The sequence below is a fragment of the Silurus aristotelis genome, assembly GCF_946808225.1.
Source record: "Silurus aristotelis genome assembly, chromosome: 26".
Classification (NCBI taxonomy): Eukaryota; Metazoa; Chordata; class Actinopteri; order Siluriformes; family Siluridae; genus Silurus; species Silurus aristotelis.
This window is the reverse complement of record NC_139599.1, coordinates 12,910,887-12,928,623: the sequence shown is the minus strand read 5'-3', so window position 1 is coordinate 12,928,623 and position 17,737 is coordinate 12,910,887. Positions and strand designations below refer to the sequence as shown.

The window sequence follows — 17,737 nt, the reverse complement described above, 5'->3', positions numbered from 1 at the left end:
GAATAGCTTGAGCAACAGGCTTTCTGACGCTCCCAGACATCTGCTGCCCAGTCCAGAGCCTTGCTTGAGAGGTGGAGGATTAAAAAGGCTAAACTCCTCCTCCGCTTAGTCTGGTATTCCTCTAATTGGGCCATGGGCCAAGGGTGCATTGGCAGAGGAACAGGTTGCAGTTGTCCAGATTCCCTAAAAAAAAAAATTGGGAGTCCCGAAAGCAGTGTGCTTCAGCGATAAACAGTTTGTCTCCGATAGTCTGTGGTCTCTGCTGGGTTCACAGTTGGTTGGTTCATTCCATCAGGTTCAAGAGCGGGTCTTAAACCCAAAGGTGTTCAATAGGGTTGAGGTCAGTGCTCTATAGCAGGCCACTCACAAGGAAACTTGCACTCAAAACTATGTAAATTATTACATTTTACATTATCTCATTTATACAACTTAGCAGTTGAGGGTTAAGAGCCTTGCTGAAGGGCCCAGCATTGGCAGGTTTGCCTTCTTATTAGTAGTCCAACAACGTATCCACTCAGCAATGACTTCTCTTCCATTACCCCTGTCTGTATTTATGTAGGGAACATCATTTGCTTTCAAATTATGACTAGTGATGAACAAATAACTATTATTATTACCACTAGCAATTCTATTTATGAACAATATATTTAAAAATAGGTTTTCTGTAAATACACCAGGGTTTTGAAATAATATAGGCCATCCCTATATTAAATAATTTAGTAATTTAGTGTAATTTCTTCAGTTAGCTGTGTAAGTATTTACTATACAAACAAGCAGCGAAACTACACAAAACAATTGCCATAGACATATCTTTCTAGCACTAATCATTATGATTATGAATATTGTTGTTTATATATACTTTCTATAAGTGTGGAGGATTTCTACGCTTGTCTAGACGAAAATTCTCAGTTGTCTCAGTAGCCTCAACATCATTCCACTTGTGTGGTTCATTACTTGTAAAAAAAAAAATCGCTTGGCCATATAGGTGTGACCTGCATTTCCCCGCTTCACAATTGCTAAAAGTTTTCTCACTCTTAGCCATCATGTTTTTGTGTCGTAGTACGAGTTCAAGGCGAAAAGCATCAAGAAGAAGAAAGTGAACATGGTGGTCTCGGTGGACGGCGTAAAAGTGTTACTTCGCAAGAAACAGAAGGTAAACTGTAATGTTTTGTTCATGGTAATATTTTATTGAGGACATGCTCCTGTAAAACGCTGCAAAATCGTTGTGTTTGATTCTGAATTTTGAATCCCACAGAGGAAAGAATGGACATGGGATGAAAGTCAAATGCTAGTGATGCATGACCCAGTGTACAGGTGAGTCAGGTGACTCACATTTTTATTGAATCTATAAGCACAATGGTACACAATTAAGTATTCAGATGCGGTGAATTTCCAGACATGCATATTAGCCAGTTTTGGAGGAACCTGCATATATGCACATTCACACAACTCATGCAGTTCCTTTCAGGAAGGCTACGATAATTCACATAATCACTCCGTACAACCGAGGTGAGCAGAAAAGCATCTTAGAACATGTCAAATTTTGTGCTGAATCGACTACAATAACAGAAGGCCACATCTGGTTTCACTTCCATTAACAGAGAACATGAATCTGATGCTACAGTGTTTAATAAAAGTTGACCTGGTGATGCTTTACCAATCCCCAACTGCCCAATTTTACTGAGTCTGTGCCCAGTGTAGCATCAATCGCTGTTTTTGGTTGATAGGAATGGAAACTATTGTGGTCCTGAGATGCTTTTCCTTGTCTAAAGAAAGAACTTTATTTGTGTTATTCTCTCCAGAACACATTTCTCTAAACATGAATAGTTAATGTGAGTTTCTGCCAACTCTGCTGCTGCAGGAAATTCTAACAAATTAACTAATGAGAAAGTTGGCACAAGTGAAGAAAAATCAGTTGTGTATTGTTTTTATGGTGTCTGATTGAATTTTACAAATAATAAAGCCAGACCAGTACTAAGTGACTCTGTTCTATACCTTTAAGATGCACTAATTCTTTTACATTCATTTTAATCATGTCAATTAGTTATACTTTAGTACTAACACCAGCATAAATTAAGGATTTTTAATTCTTTAAGTACTGTTGGTGTAATTGTACACAAATTTCACGATTCAGTAGGTCCATCGGTCACGGGCCAGTTCAATTTTCATACGGTTATAAAATTGCTTGTAAGTTTTCATAATTAGTCATATTATTATTTTTTATTATTATTTTACATTATTATTATTTTTAATATTAACAAATGGAAACATCAACAGTTTACATTTTTAAAACAATTTTAAACGAACGTCTTGCTTAATTAAATAATTAAAAAAATAATAGATTATAATATTTTTTTATAAATATAAAATATATCAAATGAAAAGAGAATAAATGAAATTAATGCAATAAAAGTTTGTAATTTTGTTGATGAAATTGAGTAATCAAATTGATTGGCATACATTAAGTTGATTGAATACAATTTTATAAATGGAAAGATTTAATTAAATAGTTTACATTTGTTACAATTTGGTTAATATTACATAGTGTGTGTTTATTAAAATTAACAAAATAGTAGTTTTACAATGCACTACAAATCGTATTTCTGGTACGGAGTATGTAGCCACAGTGACACTGTTCTAACTTTAATTTCTTTTTTTATGCTCCTGCCAATGTTGTGTATGTTTTTCAGTTTGATAATAATAACAACAAAAAACCACTTGACACTACACGACATTGCGTTAACAGCAATAGCAATTATAAATATATAGTTAAAATCGAATATAAAAAATTTTGGTACAAAATGATAAGAAATACATAAATAATTAAATACTGGAAATCATAGCCTTAGTTAAAAACACAACAAAAGCTGTAAATTTCCCTGACAGAGGTGTGGATCAAAAATGCAGATCATAAATAGACTCTTAACAGAAATGTTCTGCAGAAAGGATGAGCAAAGATCTTTCAACAAGGTATTACACTAGTGTAGGTGGGGATGCCAATAATATTGAAGCCTATGTTTTCAATTATATCCATAGGAATTCATTAGATAAAAGCTAACTGGATTTCATACCAATGAGGTTGCAAGTAAAATGTATGTGTTAGCAAGTAAAAGTGATGCGGGATCATTTTAGTGCTGTGAAGTCTGCCAAGTAGTTTTGGCGTCCTTTAAAAAAAAAACAAAAAAAAAACTGCTGATCAATGTTGCCTCTGTGTTTTCTGCTCATAAAACTTTTTCAGTGTAGATGCCAAACATCAGAGAGCTTTAGTGTACATCTTGTGCTTTTATGCATTTCTAATTTGTTAAATAAATCCATATATCAAAAGTAGCCTTCTTAGCGTTTAAAACCGAGCCCATTCAGGATCAAGAAACACTTCATCTTTCTTATTGTACTTACATTTTAGAAATAAAAATAATTTGTCTTGGGTCACTTTCTGGCTTCTTTTCTTTTAGGATTTTCTATGTGTCCCATGACTCTCAGGATTTAAAGATTTTTAGTTACATTGCCAGAGATGGGTCCAGCAACACCTTCAGATGCAACGTCTTCAAGTCCAAAAAGAAGGTATTCTGCCATCTGTTGTTTTTACCTTTCAAGGGCAGACCATGCTTTCAAGTTATATTGGCATGGAGAGTGATTATGGAAATGCAGCGGGGGAGGAGAAGCTCCCACGGGTTAAAAAAGTGCTGAACAGAAGAGTATGGTTCGTAATAGAAGTAGTTCTGGAGGCAAAGGAAAGACAAAAGATGTTTTCTGCAACAGAAAGTGTGTTAGATGACATCATTTGTATAGACAGGGGCCAGTGAAGTGATCATCACGAGAGAGGGAGTGGGTTTAACTCCTGCTAAGACTTTTTAAAGGTTGGCTAGAAGAGGAAGGTTTTTTTAAACTGGGCAAAGAAATGATGAAACAGGAGCTTTATGGTACTACTGGGCGTCCAGATGGTAGGGGTACTGAAGACATGCACAGGAGCCTGTTGTCTGCAGAGTTTCTTTAACAGGATCAGGGTGCAGGGGTAGTATATGCTTGACTTCATTCTATTGTGGGATGAGAAAGAATGAGATATTGAGGTGGGGGAAGGATGAGTGAAGAGGGAGGGGTTGGATGAATAAGATAGGTTGATTGGGATGAATGGGGGAATTTGGAAGGAGAAGAAAGATGGGGCTTGGATGAATGGTGGAGGGGTTAAAGGGGGGTCATATTGTGGTGAACAGAAAATTGTCTGGGATGAATGAGGGAGCTGATGGGAATGAATGGGGAAGGGGTTGGGTGGAAGGGCAAATGAGGTTGAGGAATTAGGAAAGAGGTTAGGAGGAGTAGGGAAAAGGATTCGGAAGAATGAGGTATCAAATTTAAATGAATTTTCGAGGAAACGGTTGGGATGAGTTTTGGAAGGTTAGAGTAAAGGTAGGGTTTTGGTTGTGGACTGGGATGAGTGAGAAATCAGATTAAGACGAACAAAGATGGGATTATTGCAATAGTGAATGAGGTAAAAAAAAAAAATAGGAAGGTATCTAGGATGAATAGGGAGAGGCATTGGGATAAGTTTGAATGAATGATGGCAGGATAGGTTTGGGGTTATTGGTGGAGGAGTAGAATAAACATTTGTGGTTAACCAGGAGGGGAATAGATGATTTACAGGGAAGGGGTAAGTGAGGGAGGTTGAAATGAGGATTAGGATGAATAGGGGGAGGAATGGTGAATGAGGTGGAGGAATCAGCATAGAGGTTAAGGTTGAGGAATGTGAAAGGGTATGGGAAAAGTTTGGAATGAATTTTAGACATATGGGTTGGGATGAATGGTAAATAGGTTAAATGAGGTGAACAGGGAGATGGGAAATGGGATGGATGAACATAGAGGGGATTATTGAGTTTCAGAATAAAAATGTATGCTTATTGTAAATATGACTCTTGCCTTTCAGAGTCAGGCAATGCGTATAGTGAGGACAGTAGGCCAGGCCTTCGAGGTGTGCCATAAACTAAGTCTGCAGGCTGCTGACGGACAGATGGACAGACTTGCAATTGGAGACAGTGGAAAATCTGAGGATGAGTCACCTAGTACAGGTGAGACAGAAACAGGTCACCTCTTTTGAACATAACTGAGTGGTGTGGAAAACAAAATAAGGAGATGTTCTATAGCTAAAAACTGAAAAAAAACAAAACAATTAGGGCTACAATTTATTTTACTCTTCTGAACTATTTGTTTTTGGTGTACCTTTGCTCATTGTAGACTCAGATCACAGTTAATAGCTGATAGGACTGGAACCTGATATTGTTTTTTGCAGGTGTAGTTTTTCCACCAAAAAGCTGTGCATTCTGTCAGGTTTTCTTGCCTGCCACAGGGATAAAGAGTAATAATTTGAGTTGTCTGTCAGCTTAAACCACACAGCTCACATCAGCAAGGAGTTTCCACCCACAACTTGTTCACTGAATGTTTTTTTGTTTGCACCATTGTGTGAAAATATACATATTTCTTGGATAATTGGTTATTTCTGATTATTCAAGGGGACAAGGATTCCTAATAAAGTGGATGCTAATTGGATTTTTAAATGCAAAAGTAAACGAAACTTAGTCCTGCTTGCTTTTATAAGAGATGACAATTTAGAAGCACTGCAGAAGAGATTTCACAGCACTTGGCAACAAAACCTTAGACTGTGAGCTTACTGTGAGGATCAATAACAGGTATTGGCTAAAACCCATAAAATGCCTTCCACTCTCACTAAATCCAGTTTATGTTCAGAGACAGTTGTTTCCCTTATTCATGCTCACTCTATGCGTGTTCCCATTTCCCTTTTTCCCCAAATCGATGCGTGTCTTTGATTTCTGTTTGTTGCCGTCAAATGTATCTTTGTCTTTATTCTCCAACTAGTAGACACTAAACGTCTGCTTGCCTTAACCACAAGTTAAGATAGATTAATTTTTACAGCTCCAAACAGACACAGGCTTTTAAGATGCTCTGCTAGACTGGGCTTGTTTATTGGGCTGTGAGTTTCTTGGGCTTTGGTATACTGGATAATAGCTTGAATTTTGAAGTGGGCAGGAGTTAGCTAGCATTACATGTATTTCTGTGCAGGTGGTTTATGCAAATATTTGCTGTACCTTGTCCTTTAAATGATGGAAAGGTGCTTACTTAAAACAGCTTTAAAATAGCTTTATTTTAAAAGCTGTAAAATATATTTATATTTAATTAATTAAAGAAAGATTCTGCATCCAGCTTCATCTGATCATCAGGTTCATATATATTTTATGTTTTTAATTTAATTTAAAGCATCTTAGAATATATATAGATATATAATCATTTCAAAACACTTTACCTCAGACAGTGGTATCAGCGCTTATTCTAGTTACTGTACTTTATTCCATTACTGTATTTCTTTTGGAAGCACAGAGTGATTCTTTGCTCACTGGAGAATAATCTGGCTGTTCTCAGTGCTTCCTGCTTTCAGCCATGCTGTTCCTTTCAGCCTGAGATAGGGGTGGAGTAAAAGGGCGTTTATGTGGCCGTCTATAAAAAGCGTCCTAAGTAAACACAAACACTGCAGCCCATAACACAGTTTTCCAAACAGGGTTTTTTTTCAGCCACATAATACACTTGGGTTTAAGCCTTTGCATAAGCAACTACTGTTTCTTTAATCAAGAAATAGCTGAAATATCACACAGCTTTTACAGAACAAAGATACCAAATTTGAAATGGTTAGACAATACTTCAGTACTACCCAATTAGAGTGTTTTATATGATGTATTATATGATGTATTCAGAGTGGATGACTTCAGTCACATCAGTATTTATATCAGGAAAATTGTGCCTTTTTATACAAATAAAAGGAATAAAAATAAAGGGATAGAAAATACAGACTTAAAGGAAAAACTGCCTTTGCTTTATTGTGAAAGGATTTCCAATGTAAAAAAATACCGGCCTCGAAATGGCATTCAACATTTTTTACTTGTATTTACAGCTCGAAGCATAAACTTAAATTTGACATATTGACAAGCGGTTACATAAAACCACCAGGCAGCGGAGCATCAATTTCTGTATTAAAGCATCACTACGCATGCGTAACTCAGCTCTGCATATCGGCCAGTATTTCTTTGCTTATGAAAAGATTGAACATTGCGCTGTTTCTCACAGGCCAGGAGTTGACTGGAGCTGAGCACATCAGTGGCTTAGAAATGGAGATGAAGTCGCTGCCAGCCAGCGCTTGCGATCAAGCAATTACTGATGTCCTTCAGAGTTTATCAGAGCTGAACATGGTGAAGCCAGGGCAGGTAAGAATGTCTGGATATCTGTAGTAGTTTGCGAATGTATAATAAGGTCATGTGTATTGTACTGATGTTTTACTTTATTAAGTGTGTCAGATGCCAAGATAGTTATTAACATTAGTATCTCTTTATAATGCAAGTCCCCTTATTCTTTCTTTAATTCTTTTGTGTCCATGAGGCATTTATAAGAAACCCTATATTAGGTCTATACATTTATAAATATTTTTAGTAGTTATGTCTTCAGCTGTATAACAGCATCTAAAGCCACAGCTCAAACATATATTAGGCTTCAAAACAGCTTATCTGATCTGAGTCAGGTGACAGTAATATTAATTCAGCTTTCTGCGTTTTGAAACCGATCCCAGTCTGAGCGCTCATGCTGACATCAAGCACGGCATCATTATCGGATTAGATATTCTCCAGTCCGAATCTGTGGTGCGATTCATGCAATAGACGTTGACCGATGTTGCATTTTAAATATAGGACATCGTGCCTCCGATGGATCAACAGTAGCATTCAGAAACAGAAACATACCTAAAAGTCGGCCTGGTTGCTAAGAAAGTGCCGGCATTGCATCAGTGTCTGCTATCGGCCAAAACCCCCAGGGCTCGCGTATCGCTGGGGGATTAAAAATAGACAAAGTGGAATTGGCGGCGCTTATTTTGTACTGCCGTTTTTTCAGGCTGCATGTACTCAAAACGGAATGATTCATTTTTAATGCAAGAAGAAATTTTTTTCCTCTAAATGTACATTTGTGTTATTGAGCTGTTTTTAAATAGAAAAACTGTATTGCATAAAACTAGTAGTAAGTAAATTGATTTAGTTATTTGCTTTATTCGACTAGTTTAAATATTGGAATTCATGTGTAATACGTGGAGCTTGCTGGCTCAGTCTGGCAGAAAGGGAAGACAGGTGACAGATTCCTCAATCAAAAACAAACACTTTATTTTGACAAATCACGCTTTGGAATTTTACTTTAAAAACTAAAAAAACTTGTAAAACCTGTAGACACATGCACACACACTCAGCTCGCCATCGCTCTCTCAAAGCTCCTTTAGTTTCACTTTATTATCCCCTTCCTCATTCACTGCAACAGAGAACATTCATTAGTTAAATCGCATACAGGTGTAATAATCCTTACTACTCAATTCCTCCGGCTCCGTTCCACATTAATAAACCGCCCGCCGGCACAATATGTTTTTATTCTGCTTCAGCAAAATAATTCTATGCACCGTTTTAGTGTAAAATTTTACAACATTAAGGAAAGTCTTTCTGAAATAAGAAGGAACATAAACATAATTTTGTTTCACCTAGAAACAGAGATTTTTGATTGTGGAAAATGTGAAAATTAAGATAACAATTTTGGAGAGATTTTGACATGAGATTGACATTTAAAATGACACACAGACATGATTTTAAGAGAAACATGGGTAGTTTGGGGTGGGGCGGAGTCTATGCTTTAAGCTCCACCCACTTTTAAACTTTTTTTAATTTAGAATTTACATTTTATATTACTAAAGTGTAAGAGAAGACACTGTAGATATTTCTTCCTGTAGTATATCATCTTAATTACACTTTAAGTCAAGTCAAGTCAAGTTTATTTGTATAGCGCTTTTCACAACAGACATTGTCTCAAAGCAGCTTTACAGAAAACAACAGTGAAGGTGAATGGTGTGCGTTTGTCCCTGATGAGCAAGCCGTGGCGACAGTGGCAAGGAAAAACTCCCTTAGATGATATGAGGAAGAAACCTTGAGAGGAACCAGACTCAAAGGGGAACCCATCCTCATATGGGTGACATCAAGAGTTTGGTCATAAATCTTTCAACAATACAGAACAATTTGTGATCATCATAGATCCAGCATCAGCTTCTCCATGCCAGGGCCTTTAAACACTCGGCATCTACTTCTCCATGATCATCCATAGGTCCATAATCTTCACGAGGTGGGACGTGACTGGAGCTGGCCAAACCTCAGGATGCCTCGGGATGGGGAGAGAAAGAGAAGCAGTGGAGAGGAATTAGCGTAGCTGCTGTTCATGATATTAACAGCACAAGTTGATAATGTGCATGTAATCATATATTCTGGAGCACAAGGTTGTGATGTGATGTGTGTGATGTGTGTTATGTGTAGGCTTTGCTAAAAAGATATGTTTTTAATCTACACTTAAACTGGGAGAGTGTATCTGAACCCCAAACACTGTCAGGAAGACTATTCCAGAGTTTAGGAGCTAAATGTGAAAATGCTCTACCGCCTTTAGTGGACTTTGCTATTCTAGGAACTACTAGAAGCCCAGAGTTTTGAGATCTCAGGGAGCGTGACGGATTGTAGCGTGTTAAAAGACTGGATAGATACATGGGAGCCAAACCATTTAGTGCTTTATAAGTGAGTAGCAGTAGTTTGTAGTCTATTTGAAACTTAATAGGAAGCCAATGTAGGGACGATAAGATTGGGGTTATATGATCGTATTTTCTTGACCTAGTAAGAACTCTTGCTGCCGCATTCTGAACTAACTGAAGCTTGTTTATTAATGATGCAGGACATCCACTTAGTAATGCATTTCAGTAGTCTATTCTAGAGGTCATAAACGCATGGACGAGCTTCCCTGCATCAGATATAGATAACATATTTCTTAGCTTAGAAATATTTCTAAGGTGAAAGAAGGCTGTTTTTGTAACTTGATTGATGTGATTTTTGAAAGATAAGTTGCTGTCTAAAATAACTCCCAGGTCTTTTACCGTTGAACTAGTAGTTACAGAACAACCGTCTAAATGCAGGTGCTGGATGCTTCTGTGTACTATTTTTTGGGCCGATGAGCAAAATCTCCGTTTTATCAGAATTTAATAGCAGAAAGTTATGGGTCATCCAATCTCTTATTTCTTCAACACACTCAGTTATGCGAGCTAATTGAGCTGTATCGCCTGGTTTGGATGAAATATATAGCTGGGTATCATCAGCATAACAATGGAAGCTAATTCCATGCCTTCTAATAATATTTCCTAATGGAAGCATGTATATTGTAAAAAGCAGGGGTCCTAGAACTGACCCTTGTGGCACGCCATAATTTACTAGCATTATCCTGGATAGCTCTCCATTTAAATCTACGAAATGGTAACGATTGGACAGGTAGGATTTAAACCAGCTTAATGCCTGTCCCTGAATACCGATGTAATTCTGTAAGCGATCGAGGAGAAGATCATGATCTATAGTGTCGAACACAGCACTAAGATCTAGTAAAACTAATAGGGAGATGTAGCCTTGGTCTGAAGCTAAAAACAGGTCGTTAGTGATTTTAACTAGAGCAGTTTCTGTCCTATGATGGGGCCTAAAACCTGACTGAAACTCTTCAAAGATATTGTTCTCCTGCAAGTGGTTACATAGCTGGGCAGCGACAATCTTTTCTAAAATCTTAGACATAAATGGGAGATTTGAAATTGGTCTGTAATTCGATAGCGTGTTTGGATCCAGATTAGGTTTTTTAATGAGGGGCTTAATAACTGCTAACTTGAGGGATTTAGGGATATGACCTAACGATAGTGAGGAGTTAATAATATTTAAAAGAGGCTCACCAGCTGTATATAACACTTCCTTCAGTAGTTTAGTGGGAATTGGATCTAACTGACATGTTGTTGATTTAGCTTTCATAATAGCATCATACAGCTCTTCCTGTCCTATACATGTAAAACAGTGTAGTTGTGGGGTTGTAAGTACGATTGTGTCGGGAGATGCTGTCAGAGGTTGAACTGCCACAATTGTTTTTCTAATGTTATCTATTTTTTCAGTGAAGAAATTCATAAAGTCTTCACTACTAAACTGTGATGGAACACATTTTTCAGATCCCTGATTTGTTGTTAATTTAGCGACTGTACTGAAAAGGAACCTGGGGTTGTTTTTGTTATTTTCTATGAGTTTGCTCAGGTGTTTAGCTCTAGCAGCTTTTAGCGCTTGTCTGTAGCTAAGCATACTGTCTTTATACGCAATTCTAAATACCTCCAATTTAGTTTTCCTTCATTTTCTCTCCAGATTACGTGCTGTTCTCTTTAGGGCATGCGTATGACTATTATACCAAGGTGCAGGTGCTTGTTCTCGAACCTTTTTTAACCGGATGGGGTCAACAGTGTCTAAAGTGCTAGTGAGGATAAGGTCTATGTTGTTCGCCATCTCATCAAGATGATCAGCAGTTATGGGTTTAATGTGAAACTGAGATAAATCAGGCAGGTTATTTATGAATCTGTCCTTAGTGGTTGGAATAATAGTCCTACCAAGTCGATACCGTGGTGAAACATGGTTAATCTGCTCTACCGGTAGTGTGTACAGTAGGAGATAATGGTCTGTGATGTCATCACTCTGTGGTAAAATATCTATATCAGTGACGTCTGCTCCGTGGGATATTATTAAGTCTAGTGTGTGGTTAAAACGGTGGGTTGGTCTGGTGACGTTTTGTTTAACTCCAAAAGAGTTCAGTAAATCGACAAATGATAATCCTAGGGCATCGTTTGCATCATCTACATGAATATTAAAATCTCCTACAAGCAGCACTTTATCAAAACTGATCAAGAGGTCTGAGAGAAAACAAGCAAACTCATGAAGAAAATCAGCGTAGGGTCCTGGGGGTCTGTACACGGTGACCAGAGCGAGTTTTCTATGCATGTCTGAAAGTGCAATTTTAAGATCGAGCACTTCAAATGATTTAAAGCTGAATCCTAATCTCTGACTAACATTAAGAGAAGCACTATAAATGGTTCCTACACCCCCCCCCACGACCAGTCTGACGGGGCTCATGCTTATAAACATATCCTGACGGTGTAGACTCGTTTAGACCCATATAATCACCTGGTTTAATCCAGGTCTCAGTGAGACAGAGTGCATCGAGATTATTATCTGTGATCATCTCATTTACAATCAGTGTTTTGGGTGCAAGTGATCTAATGTTTAAAAGACTGAACTTTAGAACTTTGTTGTGTTTGTTTATCTGGCATTTTTCAGTTTTAACTGCAATAAGATTATTTCTGGATCTTGTGTATGTAATTCTTGGTTTTGCTACACGAGGAATAGATACGGTTTCTATAAACTGGGCTGTGTGTGAACTTGTAACTATTTGGTCTGTAGTATGCGTGTTCTTATAGTTGAAGATTTCTTGATGTCTTACCAGTCAGATGGTGTGAAGTATCCTAGAGATGTTATCTGATAGCACTGCTGCTCCAACTCTGCTGGGGTGCAGGCCATCAGGGCGGAAGAACCTAGGACGCTCCCAGAAACAGTTCCAGTTATTAACAAAGAGAAGTTTATGTTCTCGACACCATGACTGTAACCATTCATTTAGAGCTAAAAGTCTACTAAACTTCTCAGCCCCTCGCTGGTAAGTGGGAAGAGGTCCTGACACTATGATCCTCGTTGTGGGTGATGTGCTGCGTACCGTCTCCACAAGGATCCTGAAGTCCCTCTTTAAGATCTCCGTTTGCCGCAGCCTGGTGTCGTTTGATACGGCATGGAGAACAACCGCTCCGAAGTTCTCGTTCAGGATCGCGGGTACCTGCGCAGCGACATCCAGAACACGAGCACCAGGAAAACAGCGAGTGTGCACCTTACCTTTAGCTCGGGTAGCGCGGACATGCCGGACGATGGAATCTCTGAGAATAACAGTGTCGCGTTCCGTCTCGCGGAGGGGGACGAAGCGGTTCTCGGTCAAGATCTCGAAGGCCGGTGGTGGAGGTGGAGACGTCCTCGATCGGGGCTTGGCTTGTCTCTTCCGCCGCGGTCGCATCCAGGGTCCATGTTGCACCGGTGCCGGAGTTGTAGGTGCGCTGGGCCTGGGCAGAGAAGCACGCGGAGTTGATGTGCTGGGAGCGTTAGGTTCAACCCGGGAGTTTACCTGGGATGAGTGCGCGTCCGCCCGGGATGTTTCCAGCGCCGCTTTCCGCTCTCGCAGCCGGTCATGCTTTACATGCAGCTCGCGAATCTGTTTCTCCAATGCCTCCATCTCCAACGCCACCGTTTGCAACTCGAACGAGTCCTCACCTGTGCTCGAATGCAGACAAACTGTAAAATGCTGTAAAAATACTGCAAGGACTTTCTAATGATCTGACAGGTGTCCATAAATTTCCTTATAGTAGAGTGGGGTGAAAACAGCATGGCTGCTTCCAACAGTTTCCTAATGCAAGTCACTGTTTATAGCAAAAATAATAATAAAAAAAGTTGTGGGCTGTTCAGCGGTGGTGTTTTGATTGTCACTGGTGTCACTGACTGCATGGAAATACCAGTGATGCTTTGTGATCAACGCCGGATTATATGACTGCAGCCTCCAGCAAAAGCTCATAAGCCTGAAAATAGTACAGTACATGCACCCTCGGCCCAACCACAGCAAGCAGCCACTGTAGCATACAAGAGACGCTTTTCTGATTCGATCCACTTCCGAAAGTCATCCATCATCCATCATGGCATCTCCGACAGAAGAAAAGATCAGCCGCCTGCGAGTGATGTGTAATTAATAGTAAAACAGGGGGAGAAAATGACAGCTTATACAAATGACCATGACGGGGCCTATCAGCAATGATTTATAGCTTCTACTGATTTCACTAAGACACAGGGCAATTAGGGAACAGCCAAGCAACACGAATCCCTCCTCATGGATGACAGTTTTCTTCTAGGCATTACAGAAAGAGGAGTGTGATTCAGAGCTGCAGGCTCGAATTCAATGCTACACCGATTTTTACCTAAAAAGACTTTCTTTTATTTAAAGTTCAGATTGTCTGGGTTGCTGCGTGGGTTCACGGGATGTGGATGCACGTTGCGCTGAATCCATCCAGTCCCAAAACCTGAAATGTCCCTCATGGCTTTTAAAAGCAGACCATGAAATATGGTCAGAGACTCTGTTTCAGAAAGATAAGAGAAGAAAGAGAGAGGGAGAGAGTCAGATGAACGGATGGATGAATTTTGATAATTGCTGTCCTTTAGACAAATAGAAAGGAATCAGTGGGGAGGAAACATACACATAGTTCTACTTTGGCATTATCCTAATTTTGCTTTTCTTTTTACATTTCTCAGTCTATGAAGTCTCTGTCTCTAAGGTGTGTGTGTGTGTGTGTGTGTGTGTGTGTGTGTGTGTGTGTGTGTGTGTGTGTGTGTGTGTGTGTGTGTGTGTGTGTGTGTGTGTGTGTGTGTGTGTGTGTGTGTGTGTGTGTGTGAGAGAGTGTGTGCGCTGTTTTAGTAATGTAAGTAGCTCTCCCTAGTGGACACAGTAATCTGTTGCAATGGAAAGAAGAAACCGAGCATCACGGCTTGCATTACTATTATTCTTGTAATTGTTGGTAAAGGTGGTGGCACTTTTGTTTTAAATCAGTCATGCCATTGCACAGCTGGCAAATATTAAAAAAATATTAAAAAGAGTTACATAGGCTAGGAAAAACACAATACTTGTGTGTTTTTTTTTTATTACACTATTTCCCATTCACATGTTCACATAGTGAACTAATTTTTTTTACTGTAATTAGTCGTTTTATACATTATTTAAATATTATGTGAAAATAAATGATGCTGTAAAGATCGTTTATTGATGAGCTGTTTGTACACAGAGTGACACAACAGTCACAATTTTTTAAAACATAAGCAAATAGATTTAGCTTCAATATTTTGTTCTTTTTTCACCTTCAAATATTTGAATATTATGAATATTCATTTGACATTTTGTTTGTTTTTTTTTTGTGAAAAAAATAGGTCAACTCAATAATCACATTATGGTCTTTACAAATATTATTTTCAAAAATCAACTGATTTACCAGTAAAATGAAAAAGCGACATGAATAGCAGATGCACAGGATAAAAGAATCCAGAAACAATCAAGGTCTTTAGTAGAAACTGGTCATAATAAGTAATATAGGTTGGAGAGATATCATTTCAGCCATACGATGTTAAACTTCTTGTCCCTTTGACACCAACAGTGGTGGTGAGGCCAAGGAAAGTGCTCGCTATAAGGTTTCACACAATAAAGCTTTTCAGAATATTCACATGCATTCGATTTGATCTGATGTATGTATATGTGTATGTATACAGTATATAGTGTTATATTGGAAATCTTTTTTTTTCCTATGATTTTTTATTATTATTCTATTTAATGTAGTCTGTAGTTGATGTAAATATTTTGGTTAATTCATACCTTATGAGAACCTAGACAACTCAAGTAAAAGCTCTGACAGCTCTGATTAAACACACTTTGAGTGGTAATGTATTTTATATGGATGCATTTTATTTGAACTTAAATTGCAATCAAATTCATTCATTCTAATACATTTTTAAAGCCAAAAACATCATGTTTTAATGTTGCTTTGTCAGCATGTCTTCCCTCTCCACACCTATAAACCTCCTCTTTGGCCTTCATCTTTTCCTCCTTCCTGGTGGCTCCATCCTCAGCATTCTCCTACTGATATCCTCTGCACATGTCCTAACCATCTCAATCGGGCCTCTCTCACTTTGTCCCCAAACCGTCCTACATGCGCTGTCCCTCTAATAAACCTCGTTTCTATTCTTGTCCATCCTCATCACTCCCAACGAAAACCTCACTCGTCCTAGACAAGTGACATCACTAAAATCACAAGGTCAATTTCTTCTTATAATCTGGTTACTCAGAACATATTTGAAGTTCTTTTGGGATAGTCATAAAACATTTGTCGTCTAAACGGCAAAGGAAAAGAACTTCAAAGAGCTCTGTTCAGCATTGTGGCAGATTTGTGGTTTTAGTGTGCCTTGAGCGCTTTGTGTACATCATTTTAATGAAATCTGTATGCTACGTTGTGCATACCGGACAGATGTTGTATGGCTGGTTCTCGTTACCCAGTTTGGTTTAGTCCAATGTGGTGCTTTTAACCTTTAAGGTTCAATATATGTTTTTTTTTGTTTGTTTATTTCGATGCACCACAGGTGTAAATAATAGTTCTAAATTAGGCTTGCTTTGTTCGAAAACACTTTCGAAAAGACATGAACCAACAGCTGCCTAGAGCTCTGACCTTAACTCCACTTCACACCTTCTGAATAAACACTAACAGGATTTCATGGCAAACATCAATTAACCTTGTTCATTCTCTATTGGCTAAATGCCCACAAAACCCTACAGTTTCACTCCCAAATCCAATGGAAAGCATTTCAATCCAAATTCTTTTTATTTCCCATAGTTATGGAAAGTAATATTCAACAAGTACATCTGATTGTGATAGACAGGTACTTACTATTTCTCATCCTGGGAAGGTGTCCAGGGGTAAAAAGTATTCATTTTATTTCTTCTCTCTTTTTTGTGCAATTACTGAACGAATATCTAAAAGAAAATTGTTATGGGCTGATATATATTAGCACGTTATGTTTGGTTTGTACTATTTGGAAAGATTTGGTAATCTTGCTCACAAAATGGGATCACAAGGAGTCACATTCAATTCAGTTCAGTTCAGTACATTACATTTTTATTTGTATAGCGCTTTTAACACTGGACATTGTCCCAAAGCAGCTTTTCAGAGAAAAAGAGGTTAGAAAGTGATGCACATAAAGATGAAGCTGTCCATCCCGGTTGTCTATTTGTGATTGAATCACTGAAGGCAGATGTTTGAACCGAGCAAACACTGAAATTGGACTGCTTCAGAAGAATGTCAGGGAGGCAGTTTATCATCTGCACAACAAAACAGTTTAGAAAAAAATAATATTTGCAGAGATCAGAGTCCAAACCTAAACGCAATAAAGGCACTCTGTTGTGACCTGAAGAAGGGCTCCGAGAGTCCAGTGAATATTGAATATTGAATAGCAAAAACACATACGTTTTTCAGCCTGGATTGTAAATAATTATTCAGTTCAATAAAGAATTTTTTTTGTCTAATCAGTTTTGACGCCAATTGTAAATCCAATTACTTCCAAAGGGCTTGCAGACGTTTGCTATTGCAACTGCATTAGTCAAATCCTTATCCTCTTCCTCTTCTATTGGCTGTTCCCATTAGGGGTTGCCACAGCAGATCATTCATCTCCATACCCCCCTGTCCTCTACATCTGCCTCTTTTAAACCAACTACCTGCATGTCTTCCTTCACCAAATCTATAAACCTCCTCTTTGGCCTTCCTCTTTTTCCACTTCCTGGAGGCTCCATACTCAGCATTTTTCTTTCTATATACCCCATGTCCCTCCTCTGAACATGTCCAAACCATCTCAGTCTCACCTTGTCTCTAAAACGTCCTACATGCGCTGTTCCTCTAAAAAACTCATTTCTAATCCTGTCCATCGTCGTCACTCCCAACGAAAACCTCAACATCTTCAGCTCTGCTACCTCCAGCTCCACCTCCTGTCTTTTACTCAATGCCACTGTCTCTAATTCATACAACATCGCAGGTCTCACCACAGTCTTATAAACTTTCCCTTTTACTCTCACAGATACTCTTCTATCACAAATCACTCCTGCTATCACTCTTCTCCACCCACTCCACCCTGCCTGCACTCTTTTCATCAATTCTCTAACA

The 17,737-nt window shown here is 38.6% G+C and overlaps 1 protein-coding gene across 1 annotated transcript in view; it reads left to right on the top strand.

Moving 5' to 3' along the window:
* LOC310720805 (carboxyl-terminal PDZ ligand of neuronal nitric oxide synthase protein) overlaps positions 1-17,737 on the top strand; it is a 54,321-nt gene that overhangs the window by 19,793 nt on the left and 16,791 nt on the right. The window contains exons 3-7 of the mRNA XM_083531892.1: positions 1,061-1,153; positions 1,256-1,314; positions 3,453-3,561; positions 4,919-5,060; positions 7,126-7,262. Of these exons, the coding sequence (XP_083388018.1) occupies positions 1,061-1,153; positions 1,256-1,314; positions 3,453-3,561; positions 4,919-5,060; positions 7,126-7,262 (540 nt within the window). The remainder of the gene's footprint in view (positions 1-1,060; positions 1,154-1,255; positions 1,315-3,452; positions 3,562-4,918; positions 5,061-7,125; positions 7,263-17,737) is intronic.